General features: G+C 36.8%; 1 protein-coding gene across 3 annotated transcripts in view; it reads right to left on the bottom strand.

Annotated features, from left to right (window-relative positions):
• tanc1b (tetratricopeptide repeat, ankyrin repeat and coiled-coil containing 1b) overlaps nt 1–14,873 on the bottom strand; it is a 184,378-nt gene that overhangs the window by 47,310 nt on the left and 122,195 nt on the right. For all 3 annotated transcript variants that reach the window (XM_079881933.1, XM_079881934.1, XM_079881935.1), the window contains 2 exons: nt 10,078–10,309; nt 4,222–4,388 (listed from right to left, as the gene is read on the bottom strand). In XM_079881933.1, coding sequence (XP_079738059.1) covers nt 4,222–4,388; nt 10,078–10,309 — 399 coding nt within the window. The remainder of the gene's footprint in view (nt 1–4,221; nt 4,389–10,077; nt 10,310–14,873) is intronic.

The raw sequence follows: 14,873 nt of genomic DNA, 5'->3' as shown, positions 1-14,873 counted from the left end.
TTAAGTATAAACGATAGATTCTATTACAACCTATTACTACTACAAAGTTTTGTGTCTTTCCTGAAAAAAATAATTTCTTTAAAAAAAAAAAAAAAAAAAAAAAAAAAAAAATTATATTTATATATATATATATATATATATATATATATATATTACTGATCCCAAACTTTTGAATGATATTGTATGTAGGTAAATATTTGCTTAAGTATGTATTGATATTGGTGCATATAAATAAAAAACGTATTACATATGAATCTACCTTGTGTTCATTTAGTGAAAAACCTTGCCTTTATTATCTGATCTGTTTTTAGTGTATTTTACTGCTTACATTAAACATTTTAAATCTACTAGGCTAAAGTGACTGTCAATAAAAAAAATCTCCCTTTTAAACCATTTCAGAGAAAATACATAAATATCAAGATGCATAACAAATAGTCAAAAGGCTGAAAAATATCGGTCAGTCCTAGACTGGCTCTCCTCACTTATAGTGACAGCTAGACGGAGAACGCATTAGGAGGCTTTCATAAGTACAAAAACACACATTTGTGCTCGTGCTCTCGCTCACACACACTCCAATCTGCCGTCTGACACGTATCAAACAGTGGATGATTCTGCTCTACTAGTCGAGCACTACATTTTTCAAGCTGTCAAAACGCTGCCAGCACGAACACGCTCTCGCTCGCTTTCCTTTCAGCCTCCTACTGTCTGCATTACTGTCTAGCTGTCACACGGTCTCATTTAGAGGGTCAATGTTCCTCGTTAGAGCTAGCCCAAAGTGACAAGACGAGGTGGAGAAAATATGAAACGGTGAACATAAGGCCAAACCTGATCTGAGCACATTAGAAGAATATGGGTGAATCTGACAAAAACACTTCTTACCACCAAATGAAAGGACAAAATAAGAAGAAGACTATAGAGCGCAACAGAGTCTGTTCCCCTGTTTCAGCGGTGCTGGTTTCGGAAGTATTTTTCCATTCATTTCTCCCATAGGGATTTAAATTTAAAAATTTTTTTTTTACATTTTCATATTTTCTTGTTCCTCGTGCAAAAAAAAAAAAAAAAATAGATTAAAGCTCCAATAGACTGGAATAATTTCCCTGCAGACATCAGATCCATTACACCATTTCGGTTGTTTAAACAATCTTTATCATCTTATTTTAAGGTGGACTGCACATTATCATTGAAAGTGTCACTGTTGTTGTTGTTGATATGTTTACTATTGTTTATGTTTATATTTATTTATATTTGTGATTGATGTTGATTTAAAATTGTATTTTCTGATCAGTATTTATTTTATGTATATATTATTGTTTATTCTGGTATCTTGGTAGTGTAATTTATTTTTTTATTTTTTATTGTTTGTGTTTTGTTGTTTGCTTGTTTGTTGATGTACTGTTAATTGTACTTTTGTTATGTTTTTATTTTTATGTTGTAATTGTGTTACATTGTACGGAAGGACCCCCTCGAAAACGAGATGATACATCTTAAGGGGTTAATCCTTCTAATAATAAATTCTAAAATAAGTCTCTGTTAAAGCGTTTCACAATATCCATATTTAAAACTTTATAAACCATAATCACTGGCTTCCGGTAACGGACGAACGCGAGTGTATTTCAGGCGAAAGAGTGACCTCTGACCCAACACATGACGTATGATGTAGGATTACTTTTATGATGGATGGATTTGCTGTTTTGGGCTTCAAAATCTCAGGTACCATTCACTCCCATTATAAAGTTTATTTAAATTGGGTCATTTATGTAGTAGAAATGTGAAATTATTTTAGAAGTTGGTGCCTTCTAGACTGAGAAAAGCCAGAAAATGTATTTTTGTCTCATGTGGATGAAAGACAACAACTCCCAGAATGCACTTGCTTCGCTGCCCTACGAGGACACTCCCAAGCCACGCCTACCGGTTACAGAGGGCAGTGTCGGAAGAAATGATACAGCTAGGCTACTAGTCGACTCGAAACTGAAAAGACGGCGTTTTATGGTGAGATCCCCCTATGGGCGGGTTGAAGACATGCGGAACGAGCTCCTCCTACTGGCTGTAGTTTCTCGCCTCTGGACAAAAAAGCCTCTGATGACGATAAATGACGATTTTTGCGTCATCTGAGTTTTTTTTCCAGACACACAATACAGAAATCTCTCGTCTCAGGGGGACATGAGGGAGGGAAGCACGGCCATTTGAAAATACTACTAGGTTTCTACTGATACAAAGCTTAATGCTAATCGGTGAAGTATCCCTTTAATATAACTCTGATTGTGTTTGGTTGAAAGATGAAAGTCATATAGACCTAGGATGGCTTCAGGGTGAGTAAATTATGGGATAATTTTAATTTTTGGGTGAACTAACCCTTTAATGAAGGAAAGAACTATAATCCTATGAAGCATTGTGCACAGCCTAATCGAGGTAAAAATAATGGAGAAATATAAAACTACACATTTAAAAATGTTGATTACATGTATAAAAAACATATATTTAAAGTCCCTGTAAAGGCAATTCTAAAAAAAAATTCTAAACACATTATAAATGTTAGAAATGTATAGCTAAATCATATTACAAAGACTGTGCACTGTGAAGTACTGAATTGTGGAGTTAGACCGTTAAACAGTTTTTCACCGTTGCTGTGTTCCGGATTTTTTGGGCGGGGCTAAAACGGGGGCTCGATGACGCACTGGAGCCCCTGAGCTCCTGGACACGCCCCTACTTGAGGACGCACTGGAGCCCATTCACATCACTATTAGTTACTACTACATCCTACAGTTTGTTAGCTAGCTATGCCTTCACGGAAATGCGTATTACCTGGATGCGATCACGTACAAAACAGATCGGTGTCCTTATTTAAATTTCCGAAAAACTATCATATCAACAAGAGGTGGATTAATTTTGTGAAGAGCCACCTTGATGGAGAGCTGAGGATCACCGCCAAAACCCGCCTCTGTAGTGATCATTTTACAAGGGATAGTTTTATAAACTTTCGTCGGAGACAACTGGGATTCATTCACTGATAATCCGCTGTTACTGGTGAATGTGGCCGAACCGACTATCTCCCGCCTCGGCGATCATCCTCCCGTAGAGCCGACAACTGGTGCCATCATCGGCAGTGCGTCACCAATGAGTGTATGTTGCCTTGTGTGCTTCTGTTATAATTATAGTAGGTAGTCCAGGCTCGAACATGTATGGCTTTGTAAAACAAATTAAGCTGCTAGGAGCATCCTTTCCGGCTGTAGCGGTGACAGTTGAGTGTGGCGACGGCAGCTTTCCCGCGAGTGGGCGTGGTTTCAGCGCAGCCAGCGGACACGCCCCCAGCGTTTGAGAGCAGAGACTACTGCTCATTTTTTCAAGATTTTGATCGCTTTTTTTATGTACTTGCCGGCTTTTTTTATCATTCAAATTTGGCTGGGTGGCTAATAACACATTTTTCTGTGGTGTGACAAACTCAGAACACATACTTAATTTTGACTTTACAGGGACTTTAAGTGTTTTGATAGCGTAGAGAGATCGGCTCGATTATGGGGGCGGAGCTAAAGAGCTCTTTTGCTGTACTTTGCTTGTTTCGACTCTCTGATTGGTGGAATTTTCTGTACAGCATCATGGGTAACGTAATCATGCGTTTTCACCACAAATTCAGCTGTTAAACACGATTATTTAAAAAAAATAAGCTGAAAAAATAATGTGGGCTGACGGCTTCAGCAGAATACCATTGATTAACAACCTTGTAGCTCACAGTAGGTCTGTCTTTTAAGGTTTATAAGTTATCGTTTAAAATCTATTTCCCTATGGAGAAAATTAATGGAGTTTTTACATCCAGAACCTGACTGTTGCTCTCTATTTTTCTTTCAGCAAAATATAATGTGTATTTCCTTTTTGATTTGGGGGTGAAATATGACAGCTCTCAACAGCCAACACTGTGCAAACATCATTATGGTCACACAAACCATTTTTATCCTCACTGCAAGAAAAACTGAATTTAATATTGTCTAACTCATATTTTCTTATATATTTAGTATTTTTGGTCATGGTTTTTGAAGATTAGGGAATCATACAAGCTGTCCGTCTTTGACAGCCTTTGACATCAACAACAAAATATCCTATTAAAAGTGGATAAAATGCATTTTATGCATAGCATTGCTGACCCACCAGAACAGACCTTCCACCCAATACTGGGTCGTGACCTGCTGCTTTAAAACTCCCAGATAACAGCACATATTCATGTCTCACCAGAAGGCTTGTTCTCACGGTGACGATCAGTTTGAGCCAGTTGGGGAACTTGGAGATGATCTTGGTGATAAAGGAGGCGACAGTGTCTCCATAGTCTGGTTTGTGAAACTCTGCCTCATTCAGGCCGTCAATCAAGATGATGCAATCTTCCTCTGGAATCTTCCTCTCTGATAAGACAAAATTAAAAACATTAACATACAGAAGAAGCAGGAGCCTTCAGTAATCTGGATTATATGCTCAATGCCAAACTGCAAGGCGTTGAGAAAACAGTGATTTATTATGGTTCTTTGTTATGCATGACACAAAGCAGAGCTTTTATAAAAGTGCAGCAAGTGCAATATGATAAAATACACCAATGTTCAATAGTTACATTTATTAATAATAATGGCAACACTTTACAATAAGGTTTCATTTGTTAACATTAGTTAACATGAACTAGCAAGAGTTGTTTGTTAATGTTAACATTAGTTAATGTACTGTGAACAAGTGTTATTTTAGTTTTATTATTATTTTGAATTAACTTTTCATGTCCATTTTTAGTTTAATTTTTAGTAATTGCATTATGTGCTTTAGTCATGTTATTAGTTTTTTTTTTTTAAATCTAGCTATTTAGGTTCTAAACTTATTCATATTTCAGTTTTAGTTTACTTTTAGTTGTCTATTTCCAGATAATAATTTTAGTGCTTCACTAATTTCTTATTTCAGTTTATTGCCAAGGTAACATTTCTAATTTTAAGTTTAAATTTCATCAACTAATATTTATATTATATTTCAGCTATATTTCAATTAACAGAAATGTTTAAACATTTTATTTTAACAATAATAACCCTGCTGTGAACTAACATGAAAATGAACATTTTAAAGAGTTAAAGAGAGAGCATAAGAACAACTGTAAATCCACTGCGCTTCAGCACTAAGTCTCCTGTGTACTAATGAAATCTCTCATGTAACTTTAAGCCCGGGACACATCAAGCCGACGGACGGCCATCGGGCAGTTTTTGTGCGTCGGCCGACTAAGTTTTTGAAGAAGAAATTGGTCCTCGTCTGCTATTTTTTCCCGGCCGATTCGACATGTTGAATCGGCGTCTGGCCGTCGGTGAAGGAGGGAACTCTGGCTGTTCAGCTAAGTGAACGAGTCTGTGCACGAGAATAATAGCAAAACAGCAGCAAAGGCGTAGAAACGGTACAGACAGAAGGCTGTTCTAATGTTACGCCATCTTACCTGAGTGTTCCTTGGTGAATATTTCAATATTAACTTGAGCAGAGTGGAATAAAGAAAGTAGCCGTGTTTCCATTACCCTTCAAATTGCACAAATTGAAATTGCAAACTGAAAATACGCCCAATGGAAAATTTCGCAAAAACTCCCATTTATCGCAAAAAAATGTTTACGCTCGCATGAGGTGGTTTTTCAGGCAATTCGAAAAAGGAATATTTTGCAAAACTGCAATGGAAACAGTTTTTGCGCATTTACAGGTCAGCTGACGTAGACGACGCAGTGTATTTGGACAGAATACGAGACAGAGTTCTTTATTAAATTCATAAAAGACAAAAGAATTACAGAAATACTGGATTCTAAACCTCAAAGAAATGCCACAATCAAGACCTTGAAGCAGAAATGAGGGAGAAACACCCAGAAACACCTCATATGAGCCGCTCACTGTATAAGGGTCTTTCCTTACCATTAATGATTGGATAACACACATACGTCTCCTTCGATTAATGGCCAGTGCAGTGGCTAGGATATAGTACATAAACCTACCAACGTCCGTTGCCATGATTTTTGGAATGATTTATCATGAGAAGAAAAAATGGCGTTTTAGTCGTATAACATCGGTTAATGGAAACGCCATCATTTCGCAATAGTTTTTTATCGATATTTAGAGAAAAAAAATCACAAAAGTTTTGCGCAAATCTGTAATGGAAACGCACCTAGTGATTAGCAAGATTGATATTCAAAACGGTAATGTTTATGGTGTGTATATCTGCAGCCGGCAGTGTCGGTTTCCCTTTTTGAACGACGAATATAGATGAATATATCTGCAGAAATAGACAGTTGTCTCACGCAGGCGCAGAACACGCATGCTAGCTGACAGTCGGCTGTAGTTCTCTGTGTGTTCAAGTGCAGCTTTTCCCCCCGAAGCAGGCGACAACACAGTCGGCTTTCATCAGCGCTAGTTCTTTGGCGTCGGTTCGGTGTGTCCCGGGCTTTCGATCTGTGTCTAGAGTCCAGCTCTAGATGTGCAATGCATTCTTCTTTCCTTTGAGTTATGTGATCATTTACATTTATTCTGCAGAGATCCTAATGCTACAACATGAGGAAATTTCCATGCAGATGAGACTGACTTCAATAATTCTCAAACAAACAACTTAATAAAACAAATCCATAAAATATTAATCTCTCTGCTATAGAATAAAGATGCATTTTTCATTTTCACAGCAGCTGTGTAATGATGAGCACAGATCAGTCCACTTCACAATTAAAGTCTCCAGATGTGGAAAGTCTTTGTTTTGCCTCAGATGAAGCGTCGCCATCAGGAGTAAATTTAATAATTCATCACACACGAGATGTGAGCGACTTCCCAAAGCCAAACAGTAACGGCAGAATAACACAGAGACAGAGAAATAGTTCCTCAGTGAGCGACAGATCAAGTGCTGCACTTCCTCAGCTTTGAAATGTTATTTGAACGAGGAATATGGCCGAGCAGCATCCATAAACCATCTCTGCTTTTAAACCTCCACCACAAATCTCTGCGCTGACTTCTTCATGGCATGACGGAGAGCTTCAGGAAAAAACTCTTCCCCTCAAGTCAGTTTCAATAGTGTGGACATTCAGAAACGTTTTAATTCTTTACCTTATTTTTGCCTTATTTTCCAAGTAAAATGTCTAAAATTCTTAAAACAAGATCAATTAATTTGAAGCAAGATTGCACAATGCTTTAAGACTTAGACGTATTATGATATGTGTATATATACAGTATACAGTCGTGGTCAAAAGTTTACATACTCTTTGCAGAATCTGCAAAATACTAACACAATACAGCAGCAGGTTTATTAGGCTGCTGTCACTTTAAGACCCGACGCACATGACACGTCCTATTTTCTCTCAACTTTTTACGTTTATTTAACACTTTTAACACACATTTCAGACTGCGCTTACGAGGATGCTCGACAAAATGGGAATTTTGACACTTTTGTGGGGTTTTTTGTCCGTTCAAGCGCGAATGAGAACTCAAAGCATGTCGGTATAGATCTTTTTTTGCGTCTTATCACGCTTGAATGGTTTAATAGCACTTGGATGAATGTAGTAGGGCTGCCACAAATGATTATTATGGTAATCGAGTAGTCGGTTGATTACTTTGACGATTAATCGAGGACTATGATTATTTTTGTGGTAATAAAAATAGCAAACAATAACCTTTAAAATGACTTAAAATACTTATATAATAACAATTATATAATCTTTGGTTCAAATAAAGTATCAAAAGAAAGTTATCATATGGTTTTATAAAACAACACTGTTTAAATACATAATATAATACACATAACATGCAAACTCAGAGCGAGAGTTTAAACTTTTATTTTGAAATTTGAGTTTGCAAACATATTGAGGTATTCTGCTGTTGGTGTAGGTTTATTATTTAAACCTTTTAAAATTATTTAAATGATTTACCTTACTAATCTGATGAAATGGCGCACATTGCATTCCCAGATGATCGTTATAAGCAACCCAAACTCACAGCATAAGACTAGAGATGGAGTTATGTAAATAATAACAGTTCATGTGGAGCAGTGTGCGATAATGCGGTTCATGGATTCTTATCTTTGGAAAGTGCCACTATATAGATAGATATATTAGATTTAAGCTTATAACTTTTTAAGCATATAGCAAGAGATAAAAACAAAATGAAGAAAGGAAAAATTACATAAATATAAAATAATATTGATTAAGAAAAAAAAATGTTTTTTTTTATCAATGCAGGCAGAGCTTAAGATTGGTTTCCATCTGGTTTGTCTTCTCTCCTCACGAGGCTGTATTGATCCACAGCGTCTTCCATTTCCATCAAACAAACACAGGGTTTGTTTATCTGCGTCTGCTTTTACAATAAAATATCGATCGAGCTGAGCAAAAGACTGGACCTCCACATAAAACAAACCACAATGACCTTGAGATCTCCGAGACTCAGAGAGAGCCTGAGCTTTAAGAGCAAATAAACGCAGGATAAACCTGTAGAGGATCAAGAGGGAAAACAGAGGCTGTAGATGTTTTCTAAGAATGTAGAAAAACTATTAACTAAACCAAATGTCATGAAAATGATTATTTTTTATAAACCGGAACAGGTTGTCTATTGTCAAACCCATTATTCTTTTTGAGAAAAAACTAAAGACAGTCTTATTATTAATTCTTATTATATATTAAGTCCAATTGATTTAATTCATCTCACTGATTCAGTTTCTGAGAAATAAACATGGGCCGGTACATGAGTGCATGTGCTAACAGCCTCGGGAAAATGGATTCTCTGCATTTAATGCAACAACAAAGCAAATTCACCCCATTCATATAATCGGGCCATCTGCCGAATATTAACCATATGACATTCCAACTCATCCGGTTTAATAAAATGCGTAATTTCATGATGTTCACTTCTGTCCACATAACCTTCTCTGAACTGTAATGGATGCAGAAGGAAGAGAGCCAGAGGACAGGCCAAAAAATCACTCAATTATGAAATTAAAATCAACGACATTTGGAACCCATATTGGAGTCCATAATGCAATGTATTTCTGAGTGAAGGAATGATTGAATGATATTGTTTTCTTTGCAATATTGTGCAACTGATGAATCATTCACAACAAAACCACAAACATGTTTTAAAAGGAGCAGTAAGCGATTTGTTGAACAGAAACACTGTTGAAAGTGGATCGGACCCGAGCACCAAAACACACTTGTAGCCAATCAGCAGTAGGAGGCGTGTCCACTTATGATGGGGGAGGAGAGTGAGTGAGCCAATCAGCAGTAGGGGGCATGTCCACTCATGATGGGGGAGGAGAGTGAGCCAATCAGCAGAAAGGGGCGTGTTCACTCATGATGGGGGAGGAGAGTGAGCCAATCAGCAGTAAGGGGCGTGTCCACTTATGATGATGAAGGAGAGTGAGTGAGCCAATCAACAGTAAGGGGGTGTGTTCACTCATGATGGGGGAGGAGAGAGAGTGAGCCAATCAGCAGTAGGGGGCGTGTTCACTCATGATGGGGGAGGAGAGTGAGCCAATCAACAGTAAGGGGGCGTGTTCACTCATGATGGGGGAGGAGAGAGAGTGAGCCAATCAACAGTAAGGGGGCGTGTTCACTCATGATGGGGGAGGAGAGAGAGTGAGCCAATCAACAGTAAGGGGGTGTGTTCACTCATGATGGGGGAGGAGAGTGAGCCAATCAGCTGTAGGGGTTGTGTTCCAGCGCAGTGGGAAGGCCTGAAAACGGACACCGAAGTTGCATGGTTTCTGCTCCATATGTGAGTAACATTGGTTTTGCTATGTTTCCCATAGCCAAGATATGCTGTTGTTGTGATGTTAGCTATGATAACAAAACAGTTTTGAGTATAATTGTTTGTCTGGAGCTGGTGTGCAGCAGGCGACTAATAACAAACTCTTGTATAAACTCTTGTGTACTGCATGTTCATTTTTTGTTTTTCGCTTCAGCTATGATAATAAGACACCCACACTCATGCATTTGAGCAATGAAGAGAGGGGCGTGTATGTTTGGGTTGATTTCAAATATCAACAGTGTTCCTCAAAACTCGCTTACTGCACCTTTAAGGAAGTGCATGGTGTTGGTTTTGATTTCGGTTGTGTTCCTGTACCTTTGCGTAGGTTGATGAGCGGTTGCAGGATCCCCCTGCGGAAGGCACCGATGGGGTCCTGCACACAGGAGCGCAGACTGAGCATGCTCTGTAGGTGTGTCTCTTTCAGCAGCAGTTCTCTGTATGCGGTCAGCTGATGCGCTCTGCACAGGAGAGCAGACACACTGTGCACAAACTCAGGGACCAGACACGTGTATGTGTTATCAGCCTGGCAGTAGTGATACGCCACGACCTGCAGAGTGAACGAGAGAACGAGAGAGAGAGAGAGAGAGAGAGAGAGAGGGAGGGAGAGAGAGAGGGAGAGAGTTTAAAAACTTAATCTAATATACATTTACAATCATGGAGCATTTGCTGTAAGTTTTATACAGAAGTATATTGCCATATTAAACTCTATGCATTTGCTCTGAAATGGCTTTTTTAAAATCAGAGGATCAATTATTTTCGACCAAACAATCACTGTATCCAAGTAGATTATGCAGGTTTTTTTTTTTCTTTTTTTTTTTTTTTACTAAATAAAAAGGGTTTCTGCAGGTTTTATTAAGGTAAATTTAAGACTTTTTAAAGATTTTTTTTTAATAGACCAAGTAAAGAAAAAGTAAGGTATAAATTTTGAATCGCTCTGCTCCCAGCAACTCTAATATGGAAATATTTTTTACTGTACCTTCTGATCACAGCAAAAAAAAAGTGATGTTCTTCCTCAGTATTTTTGTCTTGTTTTCCAGTGCAATTGTCTTAAGTTTCTTAAATCAAGATACATTTACTTGAGATGCAAAATGACTAAAACAATGATTAAGACAAGAACAAAGATCTGCCAATAGGCTCAGAAAAATCAACTTTATTCAAAGGGAAGCTCTCATAACATAGATATCATGAGATATTTGTTCTTGTTTTAAGCTAAACTTAAAAAATTAAGACTTTTTTCACAAGTAGATGCATCAAAGATGTTTAGATGTTTGTATTGGAAAACAGGCGTAAAGAGGGAAGATGCAACATTTAATGCCACGACTTCACAAATTTAAGACTTTCTGCTCTGATTTAAGACCTTTTCAAGGCCTTAATTTATGTAAAGGCAAATTAAGACTTTTAAAGACCTTTTTATGACCTGCAGGAACCCTGAATGAGAATATTTCATAATTTTCCATGAATATGCACAGATTTAACAATAAGTTTGAAAAAATCGTAAAAAAAAAAAAAAAAAAAAAAAACAACACCTACAACCCAGTAATATAATATAATATAATATGCAACTGCCATTTTTTGGCTATTCTGTTGTCATCAAGAGCAGTGTGGTATGATGTTTGACAGATCAAACTCTTGTTAAAACATTTGTTTTTTTTATTATAGGGCTATAATTATTATTGGCTGCTAAACTGAAGCTCATATCCCAACAGCATGTGATCTGTGAGCCCTTGAGGAGCTGCTCTAAACTCATGTTGATCTAACACTGCTGTCAAATATCATGCCATGTTTGCACTTGATAAATAATGCAGGGCACAAATGAGAGTTTCAGCCTCTTCTAGCCAGATCATTTCTAACCAATCATTGCCATTCTCTACATCCAATAATCTTGCAACTAAAGTTCAGCAGCCTAACAGATAAAAAAGTGATGATCTGAACACAGATGGAGGGAGAAATGGACAAACAAACCTAGGGCCCTATGATTTCTGCAATGCAGAAAACGAGGACGAAATCCAGGCATAAAAACGAAATGTATTGTATAACGCGGACTTTCACGGAATTTGTCACATTTTTATTAATAAATAAAAAGCAGGTCATTACACTTCAAAATATCAGTTTATTGTTTGACAAAAAACCTGTTTCATTTCATAATAAAATTCATGTTTTATGCCTTCATTTGATTGCCAGAAAAAAATTAAATACACAACAAAAATCATTGTTTCTTGAATTGAATTGTTTTTATGAATTCAATTAATTAGACATTCTTTTTGATTATTACAATTTAATCAAAGCATTAACATGGAATCGAAAAAACTTAAAACAGAATTTGGTAAAAAAATAAAATAAAAAAAATGTAATTTTTGTTGAACTTTTAATAAATTGCTGTTAAATTGTATTAGTTTCATGATTTCAATTAATTAGACAGGCCTTTTGATTACTGACATTTAATTTAACCATTAAAATAGAGTTTAAAAAATGTAAATGGGATAAAACTGATTCCAGAGAAAATAAAACGGAAAAAAATACATTTGGAAAAAACTAAAACGGAATGTGGGAAATAATAAAACGGATTTCATCGGGCCCTACAGATATCATGAAGTGAGGCACAAAATATAAACTGATTTCATTACATGTCACACACAGCTTTATCAATATTTAAAGGCAACAACCGGGAAGATCCTAAGCAAATTCAGGTGCGTTTACCATGGATAAGAGTGTTTAGAGACTTGATCTGGGATAAAATCACTGTAATGCTCAAGCAGCTTATTTCTCTATTCAGTTCCTCCTGTGAAAAATCCCACATACCCAAAAGGAAGAATCATATCTAAGAGAATGCATTAAGTGAAATATTTCTCTGTGGAGTGATGTCCTAACAGCAGAGTTCACTGAAGCTCAACAGTTTGTGTGGCCAGAGTGAGAAAACCTGGCAGATGCGGGTGAGAAAGCCCTTCTGAGGGTCCCTCTTAATTTGTCCTGATTTATTATTGAAACCTCCATTTGACAGATGGGGATATTTCCCATTTGGACAGTTGGGGTTAATAGGAATGGCACGGTCTTCACCCTGAGATGAGGTCTGGGAAAAGAGCATCAATCTAAACCTCCTTCAGGTGGAGGGACCATTAACTCGCTCACTTTCAGTGAACACTTCAAAGCGCTGGTTTCAGAGCGCACATTAACAGGCTCAATCTCTTGATTGCTGTGCCTTTCCCTCGACCCTTCAACAAGCTGATTAGACAATCATCACATCGGATTTAGACAGCAAAAGAAATCTTTGGTTTGAGACACCAAGCAGCAACTAAACCATGAGCAGAACTGTACAGAGTGCATGTATGACGCCAGAACCCGGAAGTCTAATTCGCCGCTGGTTCTTTTCAGATTTTTCTATTGTGTTTTTATAATGAGGTTTTTCAATTTATGAGTAAAATAAAGCCTATGGTAAACATAACTTGATGATACTTTGACATTTTGTTCTACAACGTACACTAGGGGTGGAACGGTACATGTATTCGTATTGAACCGAAACGGTACGGGCGTCACGGTTCGGTGCATGAATATACACGGAGAATACACGGTATAAAAATAAATAAAACTCGCGTGCAAATTAATGAATGTAATGCGGAACTACTGTTAGATACGCGGGTTATTTAGGGACACCTAATCTGTAGCCCCGCCTTAGCTCTGAAGCAGGCTGCGATGTAAAGATTGCAATGCTGGAATATGTTGTGTGTAATATGTGAATAATATGTGTGTGTGTGTGTGTGTGTGTGTGTGTGTGTGTGTGTGTGTGTGTGTGTGTGTGTGTGTGTGTGTGTGTGTGTGTGTGTGTGACTGTGTGTGCGAGAAGCGGGCGCGATCGAACAGTCGAACATAAAAACATACTCCGTAATTTTCTTCATAGAACATCATTCAAACTGCAAAGTGTTTACTTATATTTGTGTATACTCGCAATAAAACACAACATTGTGCTTTTGTCAAACTGTAACCTACAACTGTCACCCAACACAGTCAGTAAGCTACACATTCTACATAAAAAAAATGTAATTTGTTTTTAATGGTAGTATTATTTTATACAGAAAGTGTTCATTAAAATGTTAAGGAAAACAAATATATTGATCTTAAATATAGCAATTTAAATTTTTAATTCAATCAGGTACAATTACCATACATATCTCAAGGACTTTTTGTCTTTTTATTCATTTAATTAATAAACTAATTATATAAAACTATTGTCAATGCACTACAAATAAACTGGTTCTATGCCTTTACTTTAAAATACAAGCCTTAAGACATCCTGAGACATGCACAATAAAAAAACAACATTTTTGATTTGCTTTTCCCTCCATTGTACCGAACTCGTACCGAACCGTGATGTCTGAACCGAGGTATGAACCGAACCGTAACTTCTGTGTACCGTTCCACCCCTAACGTACACTGCACACACTCACATCCTCAAACTACCTTATTTAGTTACTTATTAGAAACATACGTTTTCAAAAACGAACATAACATAATTCACGTTTTCGCTATGGGGTTGTGTAATCTACCTTTGTAGAAAAAAAACGTCAAAGTATAGTCAAGTTATGTTAAACATATGGCACACTCATGGAGTAATGATCTTGAAAATTCAGCTTTGCATCACAGAAATAAATGATAATTTAAAGTATAATAAATTGAAAACCAATTATTTTAAATTGTAATAATATATCACAATATTACATTTTTTTCTGTATTTTTGATCAAATAACTGCAGGCTTGATGAGCAGAAGAAACTTCTTTCAAAAACATTAAAAATAGTAATGTTTCCAAACTTTTGGCCTGTACTGTAATTGAAAACGGGTATTAAAAAGGTTTTAAAAAGATAACGTTAATCAATTCTCCATCAACACAGCACCAACTGTAAATATGTGAATTAATCAGGAAACAAACTAATGTAAAGAGCTAAAATGAATCAGCCTGCACTTATGTGACTGATGCATGCAGGGATTGATTGGAATACACACAATTTCTTGTGCAAAACTCCACACAATCATTTGTTAAAAATGTAGCATAACACTGGAAACCGATTAGCGATGAGCCTGTAATTAAGTGCTTTTGTCTTATCTGTGAATATGTAATTT

The sequence above is a fragment of the Squalius cephalus genome (assembly GCF_949319135.1).
Source record: "Squalius cephalus genome assembly, chromosome: 9".
Classification (NCBI taxonomy): domain Eukaryota; kingdom Metazoa; phylum Chordata; class Actinopteri; order Cypriniformes; family Leuciscidae; genus Squalius; species Squalius cephalus.
This window is presented reverse-complemented; position numbering and strand designations above follow the sequence as displayed.